The sequence below is a fragment of the Melospiza georgiana genome, chromosome W (assembly GCF_028018845.1).
Source record: "Melospiza georgiana isolate bMelGeo1 chromosome W, bMelGeo1.pri, whole genome shotgun sequence".
In the NCBI taxonomy this organism is placed as follows: Eukaryota; Metazoa; Chordata; class Aves; order Passeriformes; family Passerellidae; genus Melospiza; species Melospiza georgiana.
This window is the reverse complement of record NC_080464.1, coordinates 11,014,758-11,038,207: the sequence shown is the minus strand read 5'-3', so window position 1 is coordinate 11,038,207 and position 23,450 is coordinate 11,014,758. Positions and strand designations below refer to the sequence as shown.

The window sequence follows — 23,450 nt, the reverse complement described above, 5'->3', positions numbered from 1 at the left end:
CTCGATTACATTTGCGACACTCAATCTTTTTAATATTTGCCTCACTTGATAGTCCCCCTCTTAATCCGTATTTCCACAACATCCACCGCTCATAGGAATCTAGTTCTAATGTTCCTTCCTCTACTCTCTTTTTTAAAATATATTTAGTAAAAATCTGTTCAACGTGTTTACACTCTGGACACAACCCACTTGGAGGATAACCCCTGCGACAATAATAATACCACCTCTCCTTACAATAGTTGCATTCAGTGATTACAAAGGGATAGCAATTACAATCCTTTTCAATACAGGTTATTTTATCTCCTGGCATCTGATTTTCATGTTCCTTTTACTTGGGAGAGGTGTGTCCACCCTTTCTCTGCTGTCCGGATTGCTGTATCTGTGGTCAAGAGCACAAAGGAAGGTCTATCCCTACGGGGAGTCAAGCTACTTTCCAACTACGGATCAATACTTGATCACCTGGTTGTATTTTATGAATTGCAAATCCTAGGGGAGGAGTTTGGTTCATTATTTCTTTCTTAGGAAGTTCTTGAACATTTTTTTCCCCAAAGTCATGACATACCCTTGGATCGACATATCATCTACTATAGGATTTCCCACCGGCATCTCTTGAGAATATGGCATCCCATATAGCATCTTATATGGGGAGATCCCATGCTATGAGTTCAGCATTGTTTGAATATTTAACAACATCAATGGTAAGGACTTAATCCAAGATAGTTTTGTTTCAATCATTAGTTTTGCTAGCTGATGCTTTAGGGTCTGGTTCATTCTTTCTACTCTCCTTGAAATCTGAGAGTGCCAAGGGGTATCATATTCCCAAGAGATCCCTAGAGCTTTCATTACTTCTTTTAACACTTTGAGGGAAAGTGGGAACCCTGATCCAAATCAATCTCTCTAATCTTCCCAAATCGTGGAATTATTTATTCTGAAATAATCTTCGTAACAAAATGTGCTGTTGCTTGTGCCACAGGGTAGGTCTCTACCCAATGAGTTAATTGGTCTATTATTACTAACAAATACTTACATCTTCCCACTTTCAGTAGTTTGGTAAAATCCACTTATATCTTTTCAAAAGCCTGTACACAGTTTTTCTCCCTCCCTGTGGGGTCTGTCTAGATGTCTTCTTGTTAATTTTCTGGCAAATAATGCATCTTTGTGTCTCCTGTTTTGCTATATTAAATATTCTTATATGCCCAAAAGACTTTAAAAAGTGGTCACTTAGTGCTCATGTTCCCCAATGAGTTCATTGATGTAACTGATGAATTATTCTTTTAGCAAAACTTTTAGATACCATTTCTCTACCATCTGGTAAAAGCCACTTATCCCCTTCTAGCTTAGTCCCTAGTTTCTTCATCTCTTGTATTTCCTTTGAGGTATAGCATTTTTGATACTTTGTCTCATCCTCACTTTTACTCAAATTATTTAAAAACACCGGTAAGCGTACTGCTGCCTTTTGTGCTTCTGCATCAGCCAAATTATTTCCCCGAGTCCAATAGAGGACATCCGTTCCCTCTGATGTCCTCTTACACGGACAACAGCTATTGCTGATGGACCCCTCAAAGATTCTAATACTCTTACAATCAATTAATGATGAACAAGTCCTCTCCCTTTGGTATTTGCAAGTCCCCTTTCTTCCTTCCAAAGGTAGAGGGTATTGTCATACTCTTATGGGAACGACTGGATTACTTATTTATATCTTAATGGGTTCAATCTCCAGCTTTCCTATTTTCCCTTTATGGTGACACACCTTCAGATCAATTTTGCCTTCATCTTCTGACATTAAAGTATAAAGCTGTACCCGTAGTTCTCCTTGTTTCACTTCTAAATTTACTCCTAAAGCTATAATCAAATCTCTTCCTAGCAAGGTATTGTCTGCCTCTGGTATCAATAACAAATAATTCAAACAAATCTTATTTTCTGATTAAATTTCAACATTTTCAAGTATGGGTACTTTAAATGGTTCACCTTTTGCTCTCACAACTAGAGCAGTTTCTTTACTAATTTTACATCCTTTGGGGAGGTGCTGCATAGTTGATCTTTCTGCTCCAGTGTCTACTTAAAAGGTAACTTCTTCCCCTTGGGAACCTATTTTTAGTTTTATCAAGGGCTCTTTCGATGTTCTGGTCCCCAAGATGTACAGCCCCTGACAATTAGCTGCATCTGAACATTGAGGTCCATCTTGCCTCCCTCTTTTCCTCTTCCTCCTTCCCCTTTTCTTCATTACCATCATCCCAACTGCACATTTCTCAGATGATAATCAGGGGTTTTGGGACAAAACCACTTTTTTTTTTTTTTTTTTTTTATTGGGAATGTCTCTGGGGATCCCCATTACACCAGGGTGAGGTGGCTCTAGAGCAGCTGCTCTCTCTCCTGGCAACCTTTCTCCTCCTCCTCCACCTTCTCCTCCTCTTCCTCCTCGTCCTTCTTGTTACCTTCATCCCCAAGGTGCAGAGCATATTCCCAAGAGAAAAGTCGGTGATTCTGAGGCAAAAAACTGCTTTTCTGAGAGGGAACCTCCACAGTGGTCCCAGTCCTGTCAGGGCAGCCTCCCTCCCTGCCCCCTGTCTTCCTCTCCTCATTCTCCTCTTCCTCCTTGCTGCCATCAACCCCACTCCACAGGACACCTTCCTCAGATAAAAAACAGTGATTCTGGTGCAGAAAGTTGCTTTCCTGAGGGAGAACTTCCCTGGGGGTCCTGGATTTTCCAGGGCACCCTTCGTCCCTGCCCCCTCTCTCCTTGTCCTCCTCCTCCTCCTCTTCCCCCCTTCCCCCCCCAATTCAGGGCACACCTGAGCTTTGCCCAGAAGAGGGGCTGTGCGGGGGTCTCGGAGGGTGTGCGCCCCAGCAGCACATGGCGCATGTGGTGGAAGGCCAAGAGGATGTCCTCGAGGAAGATGAGGGCAAGGACATCATGCAGCTCATTGAAGAGGAAATAGCTGGCCATCTGGATCTCCAGTGAGCACCACTTGCTGCATAGGTACCCACAGCTCACCACACACACAGTGTACTGTCTGTTGTACACAGCATCCACAATGTTGTCCACTGTGGAGCGGTCGGGGCCAACATCATGGTGGTTCAGGCAGAGCCACAGGGCTCCAGCTCAGGCGCCAACTCCTCCAGCACCCACCGCTCATCCCTGGAGTTGTAGGACATGAAGGTGTCATAGGTGTAGGGCTGCTGCTCCCACCAGCAGTGCCCATGTGCCCACGCATGCATCAGGAACAGCTGGTAGCACAACTTCCAGCATCTACAGTGATGCAGCAGAGACAGCACCAGCAGTAGCAGCACAGACAGTGCTGTCCCTGCAAACAGGTACCGCCCCATGTCCAGGTAGCATACATATGTGTCAAAGCAGTGCAGGTATGCGGAGGCCCCATCCATCTCACCACATGTGTAGTTATACAGGTAGACCATCTGCACAGGCCCATGCACCAGCCAGGAAGGCAGACAGGCATCGACACAGCTGTAACTCAGTGAGCACTTGCACAGGTCCAGATAGAGGCAGGGCGGGGAGGCCCATTGTCAGAGTCACATCCAGTGTACGCAGATTGTTCTTGGCCAGGCGCAGCTCCTTCAGTCATGTCAGGTTGCCAAAGACCTCAGGGTCAAGGCTGCACACTCCTGCACTCTCCAAGTTCAGGCTGCACCATTCTCTCAGGTTCTTGAAGATGCTGGCAGGCAGGTGGCCCATCCCACCGTTGCTGTCAGCCAGAGTCAAGTACTGCAGCTGCGCCAGGTCATAAAAGGCATCTGCAGGGATGGCCGAGAGCGAGTTCTGTGACAGGTAGAGGGAGCACAAGGCACTGAGGCCCTGGAAAAAGCGTTGTGGGACCATATGCATCCCATAAGGCTGCTGCACCTGCAGCTTCAGGTCATAGAGATTATGCAGGTAGCTAAAAGGCGGCAGTTGCCATAGGTGTTGGCTCAGGTAGCATAGTGCATTGGCATGCAGGTCCAGCAAACCCAGTGTCACCTGCACCAACTGGAATGCGGCTGCCTTCACCTCCAACAGCTGGTTGCGGTACAGGTAAAGCCAGCAATGCTGCGGGAGGCTCTGTAATGCCGTGGCTGCCAAGTGCTGCAGGTTGTTCCCACCCAGGTCAAGCCCCTTGAAGGCGCCATGGAAGAGCACAGCCACACAGTTGTTGCACAGGTTGAGGTCTTCCAGCTGGTGCAGTGTTGTATTGCACTGAGTAGTTTATTCAGTTATTATTTTGCACTGAGTGGTTTGTTTTGTATCACATGGTTTGCTCCATACACCATCCCCCCCCCCTTCCAAGTCCTGCGGTGTTGGTTCCCCGGCCCCCGGTTGATTCCTCCCTCCCTCCCATCAGTTGTATCCCATTGACTGTAGTTTCTTTCCTCCACTCCCCCTTCCCCCGGCTTTAAAATCTCCTGCCATGAGACGGACGGTCTCTTTCCCCTCCTGGACTCTATATTCTCTCCTGGAGTTGTTCTACATTAAAGCTGTGGGATTTTGGTCCTGAGAAAAAATACCGCCTCTCGTCTTTTGCTTTTGTCCTTGTTGGTTTCTCTGGAGTCCAGAGCTAGACAAACGGATCCCCCCACGAGGTGTGAAACCGACAGCTGGCACCTGCATGTGGGGTCTTCCGCAAGGTCAGAGACCTCATGCAGCAGCTGGATATCCATGTGTGGATTTTACAAGCCTTTTGGACCACCAGCTTCCTTGGGGTTCACCGCCACCTTTTGTACCGCGGCACTCACAAGGGGGGACTGGCAAGCCCACCCTGAGCCCAAGGACGGGTCGGTTCCGGACAAAGGACTTCCTTGCAGACGTTCCAGCCAACCGAGGTCCCCAGAAGGGGTAAGTTATCCCCGCAATTGTTAGTGGGGACTATCAGATTTGCGGGGTGACCTCTCAACAAAGGGAAGAATGATGAGCAGGACTCCATATCAGAAGACTAATTAATTACTTTATTATACTATATTATCCTATACTATATTACACTACATCTAAACTGAAATTGAACAAGAAGTCAACTGAACTAAATCTTGTGACTTTCTCCTGACTGACCATCAGGACCAAGCTTGCAAAGATTGGTCAAGAAAACTAAACATTCACACCAGAATCCAATTAGCAAATCTCTTCAGGTAAAGAATCTTCCATAATGCATTCCACTTATGCACAAACACAGGAACAGCAAATGAGGTAAGAATTGTTTTGATCATTCTTTTCTCTGCTTCTCCAGGAAAAAACCTGAGAGAGAAAGAATTGTCTCTCTGTTCAGAGAATGTGAATCCCACAGGGGACCCCAGAGTAAACCACGGTTGTGATGGGGGTTCCGGAGCGAGGGGAGGGTGCAGCCACGTGTTCGAGGGTTTTGTGTGTGCAAGCAGGCAGCGGTGCAGTGGAGTGGCACCCGTGGCACAGTCTCTGCCAGCGGCTTCCACAGTGCAGCGGGTGGCAGCGGGTCTCGGTGCCACAGGGGAGCACGGGTGGGGGGGAAAATGCGGCTCGTGCCTTTTGTCACAAGCAGCTCACGGGTGCAGGCGGAAGCAAACAGCGGGGGTGTGTGCGGCGCCAATCTGCAGGCTTGCCTGCTTGGACAGCCACGTGCTGAGGCAGTGCCTATGTAGCCACCAGCAGACATTTAAAAAGCCACGCGTTTTTGCTTGCATGCTGTTTTTGCCTCTTAGCTCAGGATTGGGGGGAAGGAAAAACTGCAGATGCTTCCCTAGATTGGCTGTGAACATTGTAGCACTTTCAGTTTTTGTTTGTGCTTTGTTGTGAAGGAAGGTAGATTAAATGTTGGGGAAGATGAAACAGGAAAGCCTTACAAATATGATTGTCTGGCAAAAGATTTTGAGAATATAGAAACTATAAGCGAGATTGAAATGAAAGTAAGCTTTGAGATCCCTTAGTTGCTGAACAACAGGAAAACAACGGTGTGGCTGGCTGAAGGTAATCCCCTTTTGATGGAGCAAGACCTTCTGCTTGCAGGCAGGTCCCAGGGTCTGAGCAGACCCTGCCAGCTTGGTAGAAGGGGTCCAAAGAGTAGTTTTTAGGGTTTAAAATGTAGCACAGTATGGTAATGTAGTGATTCTTATAGGCGGTATGGAAATGCTGTAGGATTTGTATGTTGTACTAGGTTGGTTAGTGAGAATCAGAATATTCAACACAGAAGATGATTTATTGTATTGTAACAGGAACTTCACTCTCTTAGCTCTTGCCTCTTAGCTCTTACTTTCCTATGCTTTTACCCCTTTTAATCTCTTATGCTTTTACGCTCTTACCCTCTCATCCACTCTACCCCTCTCTTCTCTTGGGCCTGCTCCAAGCTGCGGCTGGCAGCTCCCAGCAGGGCTCTGCACCCACACCCTTTGCAACAAACCGCAAGTTCCACGACCTGGCTTCAGAGATCTCTCATCTCTGTCCGTCCCGACCGTGCTAGCCTCTGTCGCTCCAACAATTAAAATAGTGCAGACTGCCTTTTAACATCAGAATGGGCTCTCAGCTTTGTGCGCAACAGAGGGGCATTTATACCCAAGTTCAAATTACCCTAGGTAGTGGAAACATTAAAGTTTCTAAAGGACGGTTAAAAAGGTTTGTTCACTGTTTGTCTTTCCATTTCCCTCAGTTTACCCAGCAGAATGTAAATTCTGTTTCTGCCTGGGACAAAATTGGAGAATTACTAACATCCGAAGTAGAACAGGGAGACAAAAGAATATCCAAATTTCTCCGAGTGTTCCTTTAAATTTGAAAAGAATTAATTAAGAGGAAAGTGAAGGGACAGTCACAGCAAGCCTCCCCTCCTACAGTTCCCCCTACCCCTCCTTCCACACCCTCTGCCCCTGAGTTGAGAGGGATGCACGAGGCACCCCAAGAAACACAGATTTCCTGGCAAAGCCATTGTTTCCCTGGCCTCCCACCTCCTGCTCAGGACTCTGGCTCTGTCAGTTGCGTGCAGACTGACAGATCACCTTCCCAACACCACTTTAACCCAGTTGCTACTCCCCAATTTTCGCATTCTGTGAGTTTCAGAGATGGCCCCCTCATCCCCAAAATTGCAGCAGCCACATGGCTGGGATCCAAGATGGTACTGACCATGTGGTTGGGATCCAGGATAGTGGCAGTCACGTGGCAGACCCTCCATCTTACCTTTCTTCTGACAATCCCTTTTGCCCACCTATCCCCTCCTCCAACCCTTTCCGGTCCCACAACCCCTTCCTTCCCTCAGACACCCCTTCCCCTCCCTCCATGTTCCTGCCTTGCATGATGTCATCCTTCAACCCCATCTCTGCATGTTGCAATCTTGGTTCCCACAGTTGCACCATCTCCCCAGACAGCTCCACCCCCCTTCCTGTTCCTGTTTCCCACGCCCCCCTGCCCAGTTCCCACGAGGGTGGGGCCGAGGGGGGATAGGTCCCCTATTACAGCGCCCTGAGTGGGTTGCTGCTGGTGAGAGAGAGACGGTGAATCTTGTTTCTTGATCAGAAGGCTGGATTTATTGATCTATGATATATAATACATTATAACTATACTAAATAGAAATAAAGAGAGAATTTTGCAGAGCTGCTCAAGCTAGGCTAAGAATAGAAAGAAAGAATCCCTAACAAAGTTGTGTCCAAGGACTCTGTCCCTAGCTTGCACCTGTGATTGGCCCTTAATTATAAACATAGGAACATGAGCCAATCAAGGTGCCCCTGTTACATTCCACAGCAGCTGATAACAATTGTTTACATTATCTTCTGAGGCCTCTGCCCTCCAGAAGACACAGAAATCTGAAAGAAAGGATTCCTGTGAAAAAATGTCTGTGACAGTCCCCTTCCCGATTCCCATAGGGGGAGTGCCCCCCTGCCGGGTCCCATGGGAATGGAGTCAAAGGGGGAAGCCCTGGGGATCAAAACTGAGGGGAGGAAGCCATACTCTCAGCCACTCCTGTCTCATATACTGGTAAGGAGAATGGAATTAGAGGCTATCAGCCTTTATCCTACCAAAGCAAAAAATAATTATGCAAGGCCTCAAAAGATTTTGACTGAGACAGTGAGTTCTTTAAAGGCATAATGAAAGATAATTTAACATCCCTTGAATTCATTCTGGCTGACCTCTGAGATCTCTTCTGGTGTCTCCTTACCCCCTCAGAGTTTGATCTATGGGAAAGCACCTGGAAGACATCCCTGAGGGGACTCCTGGAGGAGCTTAAGCAAAGCACCCAGGGTGTAAAAGATATAGAAGGGAATGATATCACCCATGAGCATCTATGTGGCGAGGGGCAATGGGCTAACCCCAAGGACCAAGCTCGGATGTTATCCAAATTCATTCTAGATAAAATCTGGGGAGCTGCTGAAAAGGTTTTTAACCAATTACCAATAGTTGAAGCTAGGGGTAGTTATATTAATATTATACAGTATGACTCAGAAAATTTCTTGCAGTTTGTTGACCGTCTTCATGGACAAATAGAAAGACAAGTAGAAGACCCCATGGCACAGGCAGAATTAATTAAGGAGATGGCTCAGAGATATGCCAATGAAGTTTGCCACAGGGTGATAGTAAGACTGCCTATTGACCCTTCACCTATGCTGGCACAGATGATAGAAGCATGTGCCAAGAAAGCAGAGCTGTTCAGTGCACAAGAGACAAAGCCAAGATCAGCAAACCCAAAGACTGTAGAAGCTGTATCACCAGGATTGAGGAGGCAACAGATGTCACCAGAACAGCTTCAACATATCATCTGCTTCCAGTGTAAGAAGCCAGGACACTTTGCAAGAGACTGTCCTCAAAGCCAGCAGCACAAGAAATCAGTAAAATGGTGCAACCATTAAAAAAACTAGGATCAGAGCGCGAGCCCACCTGGCGCCACAATATAAATGTAGCGGGCTCCATAGTGGGCAAAACTTCTCTTGAAACAGAAAAGGGGGAAAAAAGGGAGGCAAGGTGCGGGACAGCAAAAGAAATGTTTGCCTAACAAAATCTGGTGGCCTCACAAGCATTTCAAGCTTGTGACTACCAAAGCTTTTCGTTTCAGCTCTACCAATTGGACAGTCATTGGAGTGGACCTGCTGGAGGACTCACGAGACTTGACAATAGATCACACAGTACTGGACAGTGAGTACTTTGTTACTGGGGACACTGCACACACACCCGTGGAGATTGAGGTGGCTCCCATGACCATCAAGGGAGACATACCTAACCTCATTCTCCTGGCACCCTGCTCTAAGCCACTCTTCTATTTGGCCAAGGGGCAAATCATCACCCAGGCCATTCTTGTTCCAGTGGAAATCTCAGTAGATGACAAAGCAACCAGGTGTCTACTGGGCAGAAGTGGTTGGCAAGGACAAACCCATTATGGGATGCTACCTAACCCATGGAGCAGACCATCTCCACATGGAAGGGTTGCTTGACACGGGGGCAGATGGGACAATCATACCCAAAAGGATGCGGCCATCACACTGGGACTTGCAATCCCTGACTGGTAAAATCCAAGGTATAGGAGGAGTCACATTGGCAAAAATCTCAAAAAGCATTGTATAAATTGAGGGGCCAGACCGATAATTGGCCAGTGTCCGTCCGTTTGTCACCAACTACAAAGCTCCCCTGTGGAGGAGAGACACCATGTCCCAGTGGGGGGTCAAATTAGTTATCCCTAAGACACCACAGGATTTTTAAAGGCTGCCACTGTGAAGCACCTTACCCACAAGTTAACATGGCTGGATGATAATCCAGTCTGGGTAAATCAGTGGCCACTCAGCAAGGAAAAGCTGAAGGTACTCAAGGATCTCATAGAAGAACAATTGACCAAAGGCCACATAGAAGAGACCAGCCCTTGGAATTCCCTGGTCTTTGTAATAAAAAAGCCAGAGAAGGATAAGTGGCAGCTCCTCCATGATCTCGAAGAAATAAACAAAGTAATTGAGGACATGGGGTCACTCCAACCAGGGATGTCTTCCCCAACGATGCTTCCCTAAAATTGGCAATTGGTTGTCCTGCACATCAAGGACTGTTTCTTCCAAATTCCCCTATACCCAGAAGATGCTCCACGGTTTGCCTTCTCCCTTCCTACCATCAATCGAGAAGCCCCAATGAAGTGCTACCACTGGAAAGTATTGTCTCAATGTATGAAATGCAGTCCTTCCATCGGCCAGTGGTATGTGGCTTCATTGCTTTCCCCGTGTGCACCTGTAAGAGCCTAAATGAGAGATGTGGGACTCCAGGCAGCTCTCCAAAATGCAGTTTATTCCATCCAAGAGGTTACAGCAGTCCAGGGTCATGGATGACAGAGCCTGTGCCTACAGCTCTCAGCTCCAGCTGCAGGCAGGCCTGGAGACCCTTGTCCTAGGGTGACGTTATGATGCTTGTATCCCCATTCATGTGTTCTGTTTATGCTGGATATTATGTTCTGTGCCTTCAAGACTGGGTCTGAAGAGTGAAAGTTTTGTTTGGGTTTCTTATCAGCCGCTCCCCCATGGCTGGCGGGACAAAGAGACAGGGCAGTACATTGTGCTGCTTTTGCTTTTTGCTTCTGCTTTTTGCTTTGCTCTCGCTCTTGCTTCTGCTTTGCTTCTGCTTGCTCTTGCTTCTGCTCATTAGCTAGTTTAGCTAAACAGTCCAAATTTCTTCCTGGGCTGTTTCTCCTTTCCTTTTTTTTGGACCTACTCGAACCTGCTCTGGACCACAACCTGGGAACACCAGGAGCTTGCACCCTGTGGCCTGCAGCAGCTGCCCCAGTGCCGGAGGGATTGATAACAAAGTGACCACCCCCAAGAGAGACTTTCTGAATTTGTCATCTTTTTCAGAGCGGTGAAAGAGTGGTGTCATCTGGTATTGTTAATTTTGTGTGCTGGGGGGTGCTGTGCCTGTTAAATAAACAGGTTCTTTCCACTTCTTTCTGAGGAATTCTTCCCGAACCGGTTGGGGGGCGGAGCCATGTTGGTTTGCTTTCTGGAGGGGCCCCCCTTTGGAGATTCTTTCCCAAATTTGCCCTAAACCAGGACACTCTTTGGTTTTGGTTACATTGCATTATATACTTTTCTTTGCTTAGCATCTTAATACAGTAGAACCAATCTATACCTTTACTTTTATCTATAGCCTATCATAACTATTATAATTACCATATTCATGTTACTATTCTCCAATCACTAAAAGTTAGTACATTACAGTTTAAGCTAGAAGTTGTTTTTCAGTTTTCTTGCAGCGGAAAATTCTGAGGCCTTTTTTCTACTAGCAACTTTGCTGACCTGCTTGCCTGTGCTTTCTGCTTGGTAAAAACATCTTCTTGTTTGAGGTGGGTTTATCCTTCGCTCGAAGCCATAAACTCCCTTCTAACTAACATACCCTTTGCCTCCTTGGTTAGGAGGCAAGACTGGCTCAGCAATTATTTTCTTCTATATCAAAACTTGCTTCCAACTCTATCCCTTCATCAGACTCCACATTTAAAAATCTTTCCGCTAAGCATACATATCTGTGAGACTTTCTTGTCAAACTTTCATCCTTCCCAACACGCGTCCATAAAAGGGAAGCCATCATCTTCCACTACATGGATGATGTGCTTTTATGCGCCCCCGATGGCACTATATTGCAGCAAACACTTGACCTAGTGGTTAAAGTTTTAACCTCTGCAGGATTCCAACTGCAGGAAGACAAAGTTCAAAGGGTACCCCCTTGGAAGTACCTGGGCTTGGAGATCACTGTGCGGATGGTTGTTCCGCAGAAATTGGAAATTGATAATGATGCCAAAACCCTAGCAGATCTCCATTCCCTGTTTGGGTCTTTGAACTGGGTCAGGCCCTGGCTAGGTCTCACCAACTAGGACCTAGATGCCCCCATCAATTTATTGAAAGGGGAAAAAGAGCTAGTTTCTCCCAGGGAACTGACCCCAGAGGCAAAAGACGCAATCCAAAAAAAATAAGGCTTTGGCCGAGAGGCAGGCTCATCATATTCAGCCCGAGCTGCCTTTCAAATTCATTGTTTTAGGAAAGTTACCACACTTACATGGTTTGATATTCCAATGGATAGAAGGGCAGAAGGATTCACTCTTAATCATAGAGTGGGTCTTTCTTTCCCACCAGCAATCCAAAACCATCACACAGCCACAGGAGCTGATAGCTCAGCTGATCTGAAAGGCCAGGGTAAGAATGCGTTAGCTGGCCGGTTGTGACTTTCAATGTATTCACCTCCCAGGCAAACTTTCTAAGGAGGGAAAGAACTCTCCTGAGAGGTTGACCAAAGAGATGTTTGAGCACCTGCTCCAGAACAATGCCAACCTCCAACTGTGGTGCTGTTCGCAGGGGTCCCAGGACCAGGAAAGAGACAAGAATGTTGACTCCATGTTTCAGAAGGCTAGTTTATTATTTTATGATATATATTATAAGTAAATTATATATTAAAACTATACTAAAAGAGTAGAAGAAAGGATTTCATCAGAAGTCTTGAAAGAAGTGGAATGGAATGATAACAAAATCTTGTGACTGATCAGACTGTCTGAGACAACTGGACTGTGATTGGTCATTAATTAGAGACAACCACATGAGACCAATCAAAGATGCAGCTGTTGCATTCCCCAGCAGCAGATAATTATAGTTTACATTTTGTTTCTGAGGCCACTCAACTTCTCAGGAGGAAAAAATCCTAAGGAAAGGATTTTTCATAAAACATTTCTATGACATGTCACCCTTTTTATTTAAATTAAATTAAAAAGAAATGTGTTTGTAATTCTTCTACCGGGCTCATGCAGAAGAGAGAACGAACACTTGAGAGGTTTATCTGTTGCCAATCAAAAACCTCAATCAAATGCTGATGTGAAATGATCAGGGAAATTCTTCACCTGTAGAACATAAAATTCTATCATACCACTAAAACAAACTTACAATATAAGAAAATGCAAAAACAATGCAAAGAAAATTCAATTCCAAGCATCTGAGTTTCAGGAAAAGTCCATGGACTGAAGATGTTCCTCTTTGACATCTCTGAAAGTCCCTTTTGGTCCTGAAACAGGCTTGCAGAATCCTGAAACAAAGAACTGCTAAAGAAAATCATCAACAGTTATCAAAAATCCATTGACAGTTATCAAACAAGTTTGAGAAAATTTCTGGAATGTCTTGACCACAGCCCTTTATTGAACCATTTGGGCTGAGGCTAATTTTTGGCTTTTCAATGCTTTTGAGCTGCTAGCTCTTTCAACTCTTTTTATTTAAGTTTTGGTTTGCTTTTTTTTTTTTTTTTTTTTTTTTTTTTTTTTTTTTTTTTTTTCAAAAGAGCAGCAGCAGAGAGAAGCTTCTGGGGCCCTGCAGGGGCCCTGACCCTCGTGGATGGACCTATCCCAGACGTGGCCCACAGAATGGTGGCCCAGGACCTGATGAGTGAAGCAAAGCCCCCAAAACCACCAGCCAGCCTGGCCCCGGGAACCGTACTGAACGGCCCAGACATGGCCTGCAAAGAGGGCTCTATGTTCTCATAATCTGCCACCCTGCCGCCAATGCCTGGGCAGCACGTGTGACTGAACGATTCCTTCCCCGTGAACCACCGGTGCATATCGGCAGTTGGGGAAGATAAGCTTTCCCAGGGATCATCACCCTGGATCTGGGGGGGCTTTGTCCCCACAGCAAGCAAGCGATGCTCGCTGTCCACTGTTTCTCTTGCCTCTGCGATGCAAATGCAAAAAGTGTTTCTTCTTTCTGCCCCTCGGTACCATCCCCCACCCTCTCAGGGCTGGGGACCAGAGGCAGAACTCCTGGGAGCCACTTCCCCCACGCCGCTGGGGTGCGCAAGGGACAGCAGACATTCCAACTTCCAGCGAGAAACCCCCGACCAAACGTGAATTGGCCCGCAAAAATTGCTGTGTCCCCCAAAAATGCTAAGTTTGAAAGTGTTCACTCTTGTGGCACCAGCAGTAAGCAGTAGAGCTGGGCCGCTTCTGCTGCGGGGCAGCCTGATTGCAGGGTCTGACACAGACGCTGCGGCAGAGGACGGGGTCCCCAAAGGCGGCAGAACCGCTGAAGGGGCTGGTGGGGGCGGTGCCGCTTGCTGGTCGCTGTTCTCAGCTTCAACATCCTTCACCAGCGTGGCAGGTGAAGGCGGGGCTGCCATGGTCGGAGCCCTCAGGGGCTGTGCTGGAGGGGCGACTGCGGGAAGGGCCGCGGGGACGGGCAGCATCCGCGGAGCTGGCGGGGGCGGCGCCACTGCCACTGGAGCAACGGGTGGCTCTCTCAGACCTGCGAGGAGCAGCGGGGCAGTCGGGGCGTGCAGCGGGGCCTCGGGGTTGGCCCCCGGGGCATCCTCAGGCTGGCAGACAGATGTGGAGACATGCTCTCTCTCCGAGACAGGCTGCTGTTGATCACCGCTGCTGTCGAGTGTGTTGACTACCAACACGGAGACAGGCTCCTGTTGGTCGCTGCTGCAGTCGATTGCGTGGCCTAGCAACACGAGCAAAGCTGTGAGAGGCGGTGCTTCCGCGATCGGAATGCCAACAAACTCTGCTGGAGGCAGCGGGGCTGACCCGGGTGTGGGCAGGGCCAGCCCGGGCTACGACGGGACCGGGGGCGGGGCCGCAGGGACTGGAGCCTCCCGCAGGGCTGGCTGTGGGGGGGGGGGCCGTGGTGCCAGCCAGGGCAGGGGCCGTGGCTCTGGTTTGGGCAGCGGAGTCAACTCACATCCCCCCTGAGGACAGTGGGGAGGGGGGGGGGGGGGAGGAAAGCGGGTCCGTTTGAGCATGCTCCAAAGAAGCATAAAAAAACTTGTCCTCGGTTGTGGGCAAAGCCTTGCCCCTCCGGCGTGATGCGATGGGGCTGGGAACCAGAAGCAAGTGTCCCTCGACAGGTGTCCCTCCTGCTAGGTATGTCAGGAAGGGAGCACGACCCCTGCATTCCATTTCAAAACTTTGAAGAGAGTTTTGAATGCCATATAATTTTGAGGAAATCCAAAACCCTGGTAAAGAGCCTCCCCAAAACTGAATTCCATGCATTCCCCTATGTATCAATCAAGGGAATACACCACATCTGTAAAAAACCCATGGAATTTTGTCCATCTGAAAAACTCATAGTAATGGCTTGTCTCCATATGAACTCTGTCTTCATGACCCCATTGCATCCAGAGGGCAATAATTTTCTCCTCTGAGGGAGAGAATGGAACCTCCGCCTCCGTAGGCACCCTCTGCCAAATCCCAGCCCACATTGTCTGAAGGGCAGTATGTTCAGGAAGGGAAGAGTTAACAGTACCTTGCAACAGTGTCCTCTGGGCTTCAGCAGGCTGCTCAGTGCTGCAAAGATTTCTGGACATTCTGTCTGGGAGACTTTTCAAAGGTTCTCTCTGTGATCAGCCCTGGCTGTGAACTCTGTCCAACTTCAGGGTCTTCGGTTCTTCAGCTCCAGGCTAGAAGCCACTTCTGTGGTCACTTGTGTAGTGACCATCAATGCCACACACTCAGGATTCCCCCAGTGTGGCAATGTCCCTCTGGGGGTCACCAAATAAGGAATTCTTCGTCACTCAGAGTCACCAATTGTGGTGGTGTTCGCAGGGGTCCCAGGACCAGGGAAGAGATGAGAATGTTGACTCCATGTTTCAGAAGGCTGGTTTATTATTTTACGATATATATTATATTAAAAGTAAATGATATATTAAAACTATACTAAAAGAGTAGAAGAAAGGATTTCATCAGAAGCCTTGAAAGGAAAGAAGTGGAATGGAATGATAACAAAAGCTTGTGACTGATCACAAGCTGAGACAGCTGGACTGTGATTGGCCATTAATTCGAAACAACTGCATGAGACCAATCAAAGATGCAACTGTTGCATTCCACAGCAGCAGATAACTATTGTTTACATTTTGTTTCTGAGGCCACTCAGCTTCTCAGGAGAAAAAATTCCTAAAGAAAGGATTTTTCATAAAATGTGTCTGTGACACTCCAACTATCTCTGGACAGCTACAGTAGACAAATATCAGTCCATGCCCTGTCACACAGATTGTTTAATGAGGAATTCCACCTCATTCCTCCTGAGAAAGGGAGTTGTAGGCCGCTCAAGGCGCTTACAGTGTTCACTGACGCGTCCAGGGTGTCCCACACGTCAGTGATGACTTAAAGAAATCTCCAGACTCAGCACGGGGAAACTGATGTTGAGTTTGTGGAGGGGTTGCCACAGGTCACCGAACTGGCTGCAGTCGTGAGAGCCTTTGAGAAGTTCTCAGAGCCAATTAATTTGGTCACTGACTCAGCCTACATGGCAGGAGTAGTGTCCAGGGCGGAGCAGGCAGTCCTCAAAGACATCGAGAACAAGCATCTCTTCAGGTTGCTCTCAAAACTAATTAATTTAGTTTGGCAGCGGGAGCATCCATTCTATGTAATACATGTGAGGTCACTGATTTGCCAGGTGAAATCACAGAAGGTAATCGTAAAGCAGATTCCCTTGCCACCCCAGCAGAAATGGCACGTCTTCTGGACATCTTCCAACAGGCAAAGCTAAGTCACCAGCAATACCATCAGAATGTGCTGGGTCTAATCCATCAGTTCCAACTAACACAGAGTCAGGCTCGAGCCATTGTGGCCACCTGTCCCAGTTGCCAGCTCCAGGCCATGCCATGGCTGTGTATATGGGTTAATCTTTGAGGCCTTGGGAGCTGCAAAGTGTAGCGAACAGACATTATACACATTCTCAGTTTTGGTCGCCTAAATATGTGCATGTCAGCATTGACACATATTCAGGTACGGTTTATGCCTCTGCCCACGCAGGGGAAAGGGCTGTGCATGCCAAACAACACCTGGTGCAAGCCTTTTCAGTGCTGGGGATCCCTAAGGAAATCAAAACTGACAACGGCCCAGCGTATGCATCCAAGGAGTTCCTAGAGTTTGTCCAGCAGTGGGGAGTGGAGCATAGGACAGGCATTCCCCACTTCCCCACAGGTCAAGCTGTAATTGAGCATGCCCACCAGATGCTCAAACAAATCCTGGCTAGGCAAAGCAGCTCAACAGTGTGGATGTCACCACAACAAAAGCTCTGCAAAGTCATGTTTACAATTAATTTTCTGAATTGTTAGTTTGAAAACATGAGTCCTCCAGTGGTGCATCACTTTCACAGCAATCCACCAGTTCTCATTAAGGACCCAGAAACTTGGGAAACCTGTTGCAGAAAGAGCCATTTGTCGGGTGCAGGGAAAACTTGGGACGCTCAATGTGAGATCAGCAAGCTCCATTTATTGAAGAGAGCATCAGACACTTATACAGCAAGTAATAAGCTCATGAATATTCTGTAATTTACACCGTCCATTGGCCACACCACAACATCAGCTCTTCCCCATTCCTTAGGGGTTACATCTCTCTTTTCTCATGTCTCTTTCACTATTTGTTATCATACTCAGCTAGGCCCAAGGACACGCTATCTTGCAGATGCAGGACTTGGAATTAGCCATGGTCTTGTACTTTTCCAATTCTTAGCTACTCTCCCAACAGAAACCAAAGGTCCTTTTGAGCTCGTTTCCTGGGGGCATGGCTATGCGTGCGTATCCACCCCTGCAGGACTGCATTGGATACTCCAAAAGTGGGTAAAACCTTTCGTCCCCAAAAATGCAGCACCAGCAGAAGGGGATGAAAAAGAAGCAGCTGTCACTTCGAAAAGAAGATGCCGCTGGAAAAAGGAGAGAAAACCTTCCAAAAAAATCTGGTTACATTCCAGCAGACCCCTGACTTTTAATATGCTTTAAAATGTTTGGCTTTCCTTTTTAGAAAAGAAACCTACCTCCCACTCAACCTTGCAATGAGTCCTGTCCAAGTTGTCATCCTGTTCGTGCTGAGCAGTCTGACAGGCACATGGATAGTCCCTCAGCCACATCAAAACATCTGGGTGACCCTGGCATGGAGGCTCCAACAAGAAAATATATGCCTATCCACTGCAGCAGCGAGAGACCCTATGTCTACCTGCCTGGTAGGGATTGCATTGCAAGCTGGAGATTATCCAGCCAGTTTTGACACACCTATGCCTGACCCAGCAGGCCGCCCTATGCAGCCCAGTTGCTGCAGCTGGTTGCCAGACACATCCAGGGCACCCAGCACCGGACACTTGGCCAGAGCCCCATTGGGCATTGCTGTGAGCCCCATGCACTGCAGGTGCAGTTTCTGAAGCCACTGTCCTGTCAGCTGCTGGCACAGGTATTCCAAGCCACTTGCACCCACCTGTAGCCCTGACATGTCCACGTGGTGTGGGGATACTCCAGCCACATGCAGTAGCTGCACCACGTCCAGCGGGTTCCCAGCCAGGTGCAGGTATGTCTGGTTGTTCAGGCACAGGCGAGCGAGCAGTGCAGGGTCTGAGATGTTGTTGTACGACAGGTTGAGCACATGCACCCCTGGGGGCATCACCCCAGGGGTGGTCCCTGAAAGAGCTCCCAGGGAGTTGTTGCAGTTGTGCAGGACCCTCAGCATTGGTGGCAGCCCTGGGCCCAGTGTTGACAGCATGTTGCCACACAGGTTGAGCAGGTATTACAGCGTCCTGTGTGGGTCGCTGCTGGTGAGAGAGAGACGGTGAATCTTGTTTCTAGATCAGAAGGCTGAATTTATTGAGATATCATATATAATACATTATCACTATACTAAAAAGAATAAAGAGAGAAGTTTGCAGAACTGCTCAAGCTAGGCTAAGAATAGCTAGAAAGAAATCCATAACAAAGTTGTGTCCAAGGACTCTGTCCCTAGCTTGTTCCTTGTGATTGGCCCTTAATTATAAACATGAGAACATGAACCAATCACCAATCAAAATAGGTGCGTCCTATCCCATTCCACAGCAGCTGATAACAATTGTTTACATTATCTTCTGAGGCCTCTGGCCTCCAGAAGACACAGAAATACGAAAGAAAGGATTTCTGTAAAGAAATCTCTGCGACAAGCAGGTCTAGGTGTGTCAGATTCCCCACAGCCATGGCCACGGGTTCCAGTGCACTGAGCCGGCCACCCCACAGCTGGAGCGTGCTGAGTGCAGCAGCCGGAAAGCCTTGGGGGCCACCTTCTGTAGCAGATTGTGGTCTAGCCACAGTGTGCTCAGATTGCCCAGCCTGGTGAACACACCTGTGGCCAGCACTGACATGTTGTTGTGGGCCAGGTCTAGGTGTGCCAGTGTTGACAGCCCCCAGAAAAACCTTGGGGCCAGGAGTTCCAGCTGGTTGTGGTTCAGATCAAGGGTGTAGAGCCATGGCAGGTGGGCAAAGGCATCAGTGGGTGAGGAAGCGAAGGGAGACAACCACATCCTAATTAATCAGCATCGAACTCCGATTTATTGATCCAGCTTACACACTTTTATAGTAGTGTTAACTAAGCTCATACATATTGCAAAACCTGAGCTCATCATTGGTTACAGATTACACACCAACCCCTACTTTGTTGCCAATACCTGTGGTTTTCTTATTGAGGCTAATACTTGTTTTTCTCATCCTGTTGTTGACTTGTTATTTACCATTCTCAAGGCCTCCATGTTTTCCACCATGCCTTTCTCATCACTTTACTCAAGGACATGGTGTTTACTGTTGTTAGGGAAAAAGCCTGAGAACTTGCTGCTTACAGCTGCCTTTTACTTTTTAACCAGCTGTATGTAATCATAGCCTTTTCTATAAGCCATGTCTGAATAAAATTCTGCAACATATTCCCTGTTTTTTTTTTTCTTTTCTGCACAAGGAGGTTAGTCTGCCAGGATTTTCTATCATTCTACTGACCATATTTTGAATACAATTAAAAATACAAGGTAAAATAAGCAAAAGCATTAAAAGTACACCTAATATCCCTATAGCAGATGTCACAAGGTTCCCCAGCCACGGTCCAAGCAATGGCTTTTACCCCAAAGGGTTAAAACCACCCCCAACTTAAAACCACCCCCAACTGAGCCATAATGTCCTGCCTTATCAGGCATTGCATGGTAGGTGGTAATTGGACTAAGAAAAGAAGGCTGTTAGCTGTTTTTCATTCATGCGAACCCGGAGAGGAGGTGAACGGCTAGGGCTAATAATGCTGGGATCGACTCCAGTATCGAGCAAGCCTGAAAATGATCCTTTCTGTCCTTGAAATTCCACTTCCACCCTTTTCTTGGGTCTCTCAGAAAGGTTCAAAGCCAATAAGGTGAGTCCTCCAGTGGATTCAAAACCATTTCCCCCCCTCTCTTGTCCTTTTATAGTCTGTAATCCCTTAGTCATTTGGCTCAAGTGGCACCGGCTGAGCAATTTGCAGTCCTTTGTTAATTTGGAGTGGTGGGAAAGGAGTATGCACCATAACATATATGCCACACCAATGACGCCAGGCAAAACAAATAATCCCAACGCAGATGATCTTCCGAACAGCAGACCACCCAGCTAGACCCTGGATAACAATAGGTCCGTGGATCCCTGTCGGGATTTCTGCGGGTGCGGGGTCATCAGCGTAACTCCTACGGTGGCTGCTGGTTCCAAGCCGAGGCTCCCTGTGATGCCGGGTTGGAGACAGGAGAGGGTGCTGTTGCGGCAGCGATGACTTGAGTTGGTGTGTGGTCACTGCGGTTCGTGCTTCCCGGTCTCTGCTTGCAGGCACTCATATTGTGGGTGTCCAAATGGCATTTTTGGTACCAACTAGCTGTTGGATGCAGTGCTGCTGACATTTGAAGAGGTGCAAGAGCAGCTAACACCTGATTTTGAGAGGTCTTTGCCTGTTCTTGTAAGCTTAGCCCTAATTGTTTGATTGCATCTACTACAAAGGCTTCTGCTCCTGTTGGCATTAAAGCCATCCTCTCTAATGCGTCCTCTATAGTCCAATTGGCACCCAGAGTATTAAGCACTCTCCTAGTAGTAGAATTACAATTTTGGAGAGCACACTCCTTGAGTAATGCCCCCCTAAGATATTCTGGCACCCCAGCCCTTTCAATTTCTGCAGCAGCCTTATCAATAAATGACCCAAATGACTCTTCTGGCCCTTGCTTAATTCCCATATACACGGGTATCCCTCCTGGTGCTTTTACCCTCTCTATAGCAAGCCTGACCAACCGCATAGCCTCCCGGCATTTCTCTTGCCCTAGCAAAGCTTGTGCCTCAGTACGAAGAAAAGGTCCCAGGCCCATAAGCTCATTAACAGTTATGCCATGGAGAGGGTCTCCTGGCTGCCTCTGGACCGCCACACACTCGTTCACAAGCCCATGTCAATGAGCATTGGATAACAATTGCTGATGTGGGGTAAAGATCAATTTAGCTAATCCTCGACAATCATTCACCAGAAGGAGACTGATATCAAAAATATAATCTAACATCTGTTTGGCTGGCTCACTTTTCACTCCAAACTGACTAACAGTCGACCTCAGTTGAGACAGCAATTTCCAATCAAGGGCTGTAATAGTAGCCTGCATGCCCCCTCCCTCCTGCGGATGGAGTACAACAGGACAAGCCAGCTCGGTAGCAGCGCTGATAAGTTCCTCATCCCCCTTTTCCATAGTGTCTCTGGCAAGGTTGGCCCAAGCCAACCTCTGCTCCCTTGCAATAGCCCCCGCTAGGTCGTTTTCTGCCCCAGGGATCGGCTCATTGATTTTCGGGAGATTATCGGGTGGTCTCGGCCATGGGTCCTGTTGTTCAGGGGGTGTGGAAGCCTCAGAAGCGCAGTGTTTAGCCTGGCTGGCTGAAGCAGAGGAGGGGGGCGAAGCAGGCAATGAAACCGTCCTCATTGCAGGGGCTAATGGTATTCCCCTGTCCTGATCGTATCCCCTGTCCTGATCGTAATCTTTATTACGCCCATGAGCAGCGGTAGCCTGCTGGGCAGCCTTTTTCTCAGCCTGAAACTGCAGTAATTCATTGTGAAGGACCCGCCATAATTTACCTAACTTCTTGGCAGTTTTATCGTCCTCTAAAATAGCCTCCCATAATAAATCACTGAATTTACGCCACTCCGTTAACTCGTGAACCGTATGGGGGTTAATAAAAACTCCCCTATCGTAGCCATAAGCCAATAGCCCTGGTAAATCCTTCTGCAAATCTATCCCCTTAACCTGCCTTTTTTGTAAAAAGGCAGTAAATAAATCATATGCTGCTTGCCTTTCCATACCTAAATCGTCAGAGCTGTTGCAGCCTCTTCAAGGTCCGTGCAGCACACATCGGTCGGGCTCGCCTGTACGACACCCGAGGCACGACGCGTCTCAGCTTCTTTTTTATCCGCTTTTTTCCCCGCGCTTATCTGCCGTTCCGGCTGCTTCGGAACCTGAGCTGTGTCTTCACTCCTCCCTGGTGCGTTGCCGTATCACGTCGGGGTCACCCTTTTAGGAAGCGAAGGGAGACGACCACATCCTAATTGATCAGCTTCGAACTCCGATTTATTGATCCAGCTTACACACTTTTATAGTAGTGTTAACTAAGCTCATACATATTGCAAAACCTGAGCTCATCATTGGTTACAGATTACACACCAACCCCTACTTTGTTGCCAATACCTGTGGTTTTCTTATTGAGGCTAATACTTGTTTTTCTCATCCTGTTGTTGACTTGTTATTTACCATTCTCAAGGCCTCCATGTTTTCCACCATGCCTTTCTCATCACTTTACTCAAGGACATGGTGTTTACTGTTGTTAGGGAAAAAGCCTGAGAACTTGCTGCTTACAGCTGCCTTTTACTTTTTAACCAGCTGTATGTAATCGTAGCCTTTTCTATAAGCCATGTCTGAATAAAATTCTGCAACAAGTGGGCACCTGGTGCAAGATTTTGACAGAGATGTTGAGGGATTTGGCAGTGGAGGAGAGGTCATCCACTGCAGCCCCCACGGCACTCAGGAAGCAGTGCATGCAGCAGAACAGTCCAGGGTCCCATTGTTATAGATAGATAATGAGATGATTGGCTGTTGCAATTAAGGGATGAATATTGTGTGAATATTAAGAGAAGCTTTAGTGATATATAGTTATGTTATTGTAGTTTAAATGTCCTCTGTTCTCTCCATAGTTCCCTTTTCCTCCCCCTCTGTATTGTTGCCATCAGACAGCCTGGGTTGTGTAGGACAGGGAGAGAGAAGGCATGCACATGTGCCCCTTCCATGGAGCAGTTTGGAATGGAAAAGCTTGTTGCTAAGGGGGTGAGGCATGGCAACACCTAACCTCCAATCAAGCTACAAGAAAGCAGTCTCCACCAATAAATGGCAAAGAAGAGCTGACTAACAGACTTTGGGAGGGGCTGGGGTTGGCTGATGCAACCCCCAGGAGTATAAAAGACTGAGCAGCCATCTTGAAGATGAACTGGCCATGTGATACCCACAAGAGCAGTTCCCAGCGCTGCAAATTTTTCCTTATGTAGTCCTTTTGTTGTATTTTTTTAAAGATTTAATAAACCTTTTAAATTTTCAAAGTGAGCTGTTCTCTCTCACATCATGGTGCCTGGATGCAGTTGCGGAAACCATAGGGAGAGACCCCTGCAGGTGCCATCACCTGTGTCACCAGCAGTGGGGTGCACATCCTGACTCACCCTGGGGAGATCCTGGATGCAGTGGGGGAGAGAGTAGGATGATGCATGTCCTTGGTACCACAG

General features: G+C 47.6%; 1 protein-coding gene across 1 annotated transcript; it reads right to left on the bottom strand.

Moving 5' to 3' along the window:
- Positions 1 to 2,352: 2,352 nt before the first annotated feature.
- Positions 2,353 to 23,377, bottom strand: LOC131095418 (chondroadherin-like protein). The gene is given in 10 exon segments (XM_058043115.1): positions 2,353 to 2,772; positions 2,774 to 3,102; positions 3,105 to 3,504; positions 3,506 to 4,192; positions 13,952 to 14,373; positions 17,921 to 18,415; positions 18,826 to 18,924; positions 18,927 to 19,159; positions 22,623 to 22,742; positions 23,295 to 23,377. Coding segments are annotated over 10 exon segments (3,288 nt in total).
- Between the last annotated feature and the right edge of the window lie 73 nt (positions 23,378 to 23,450).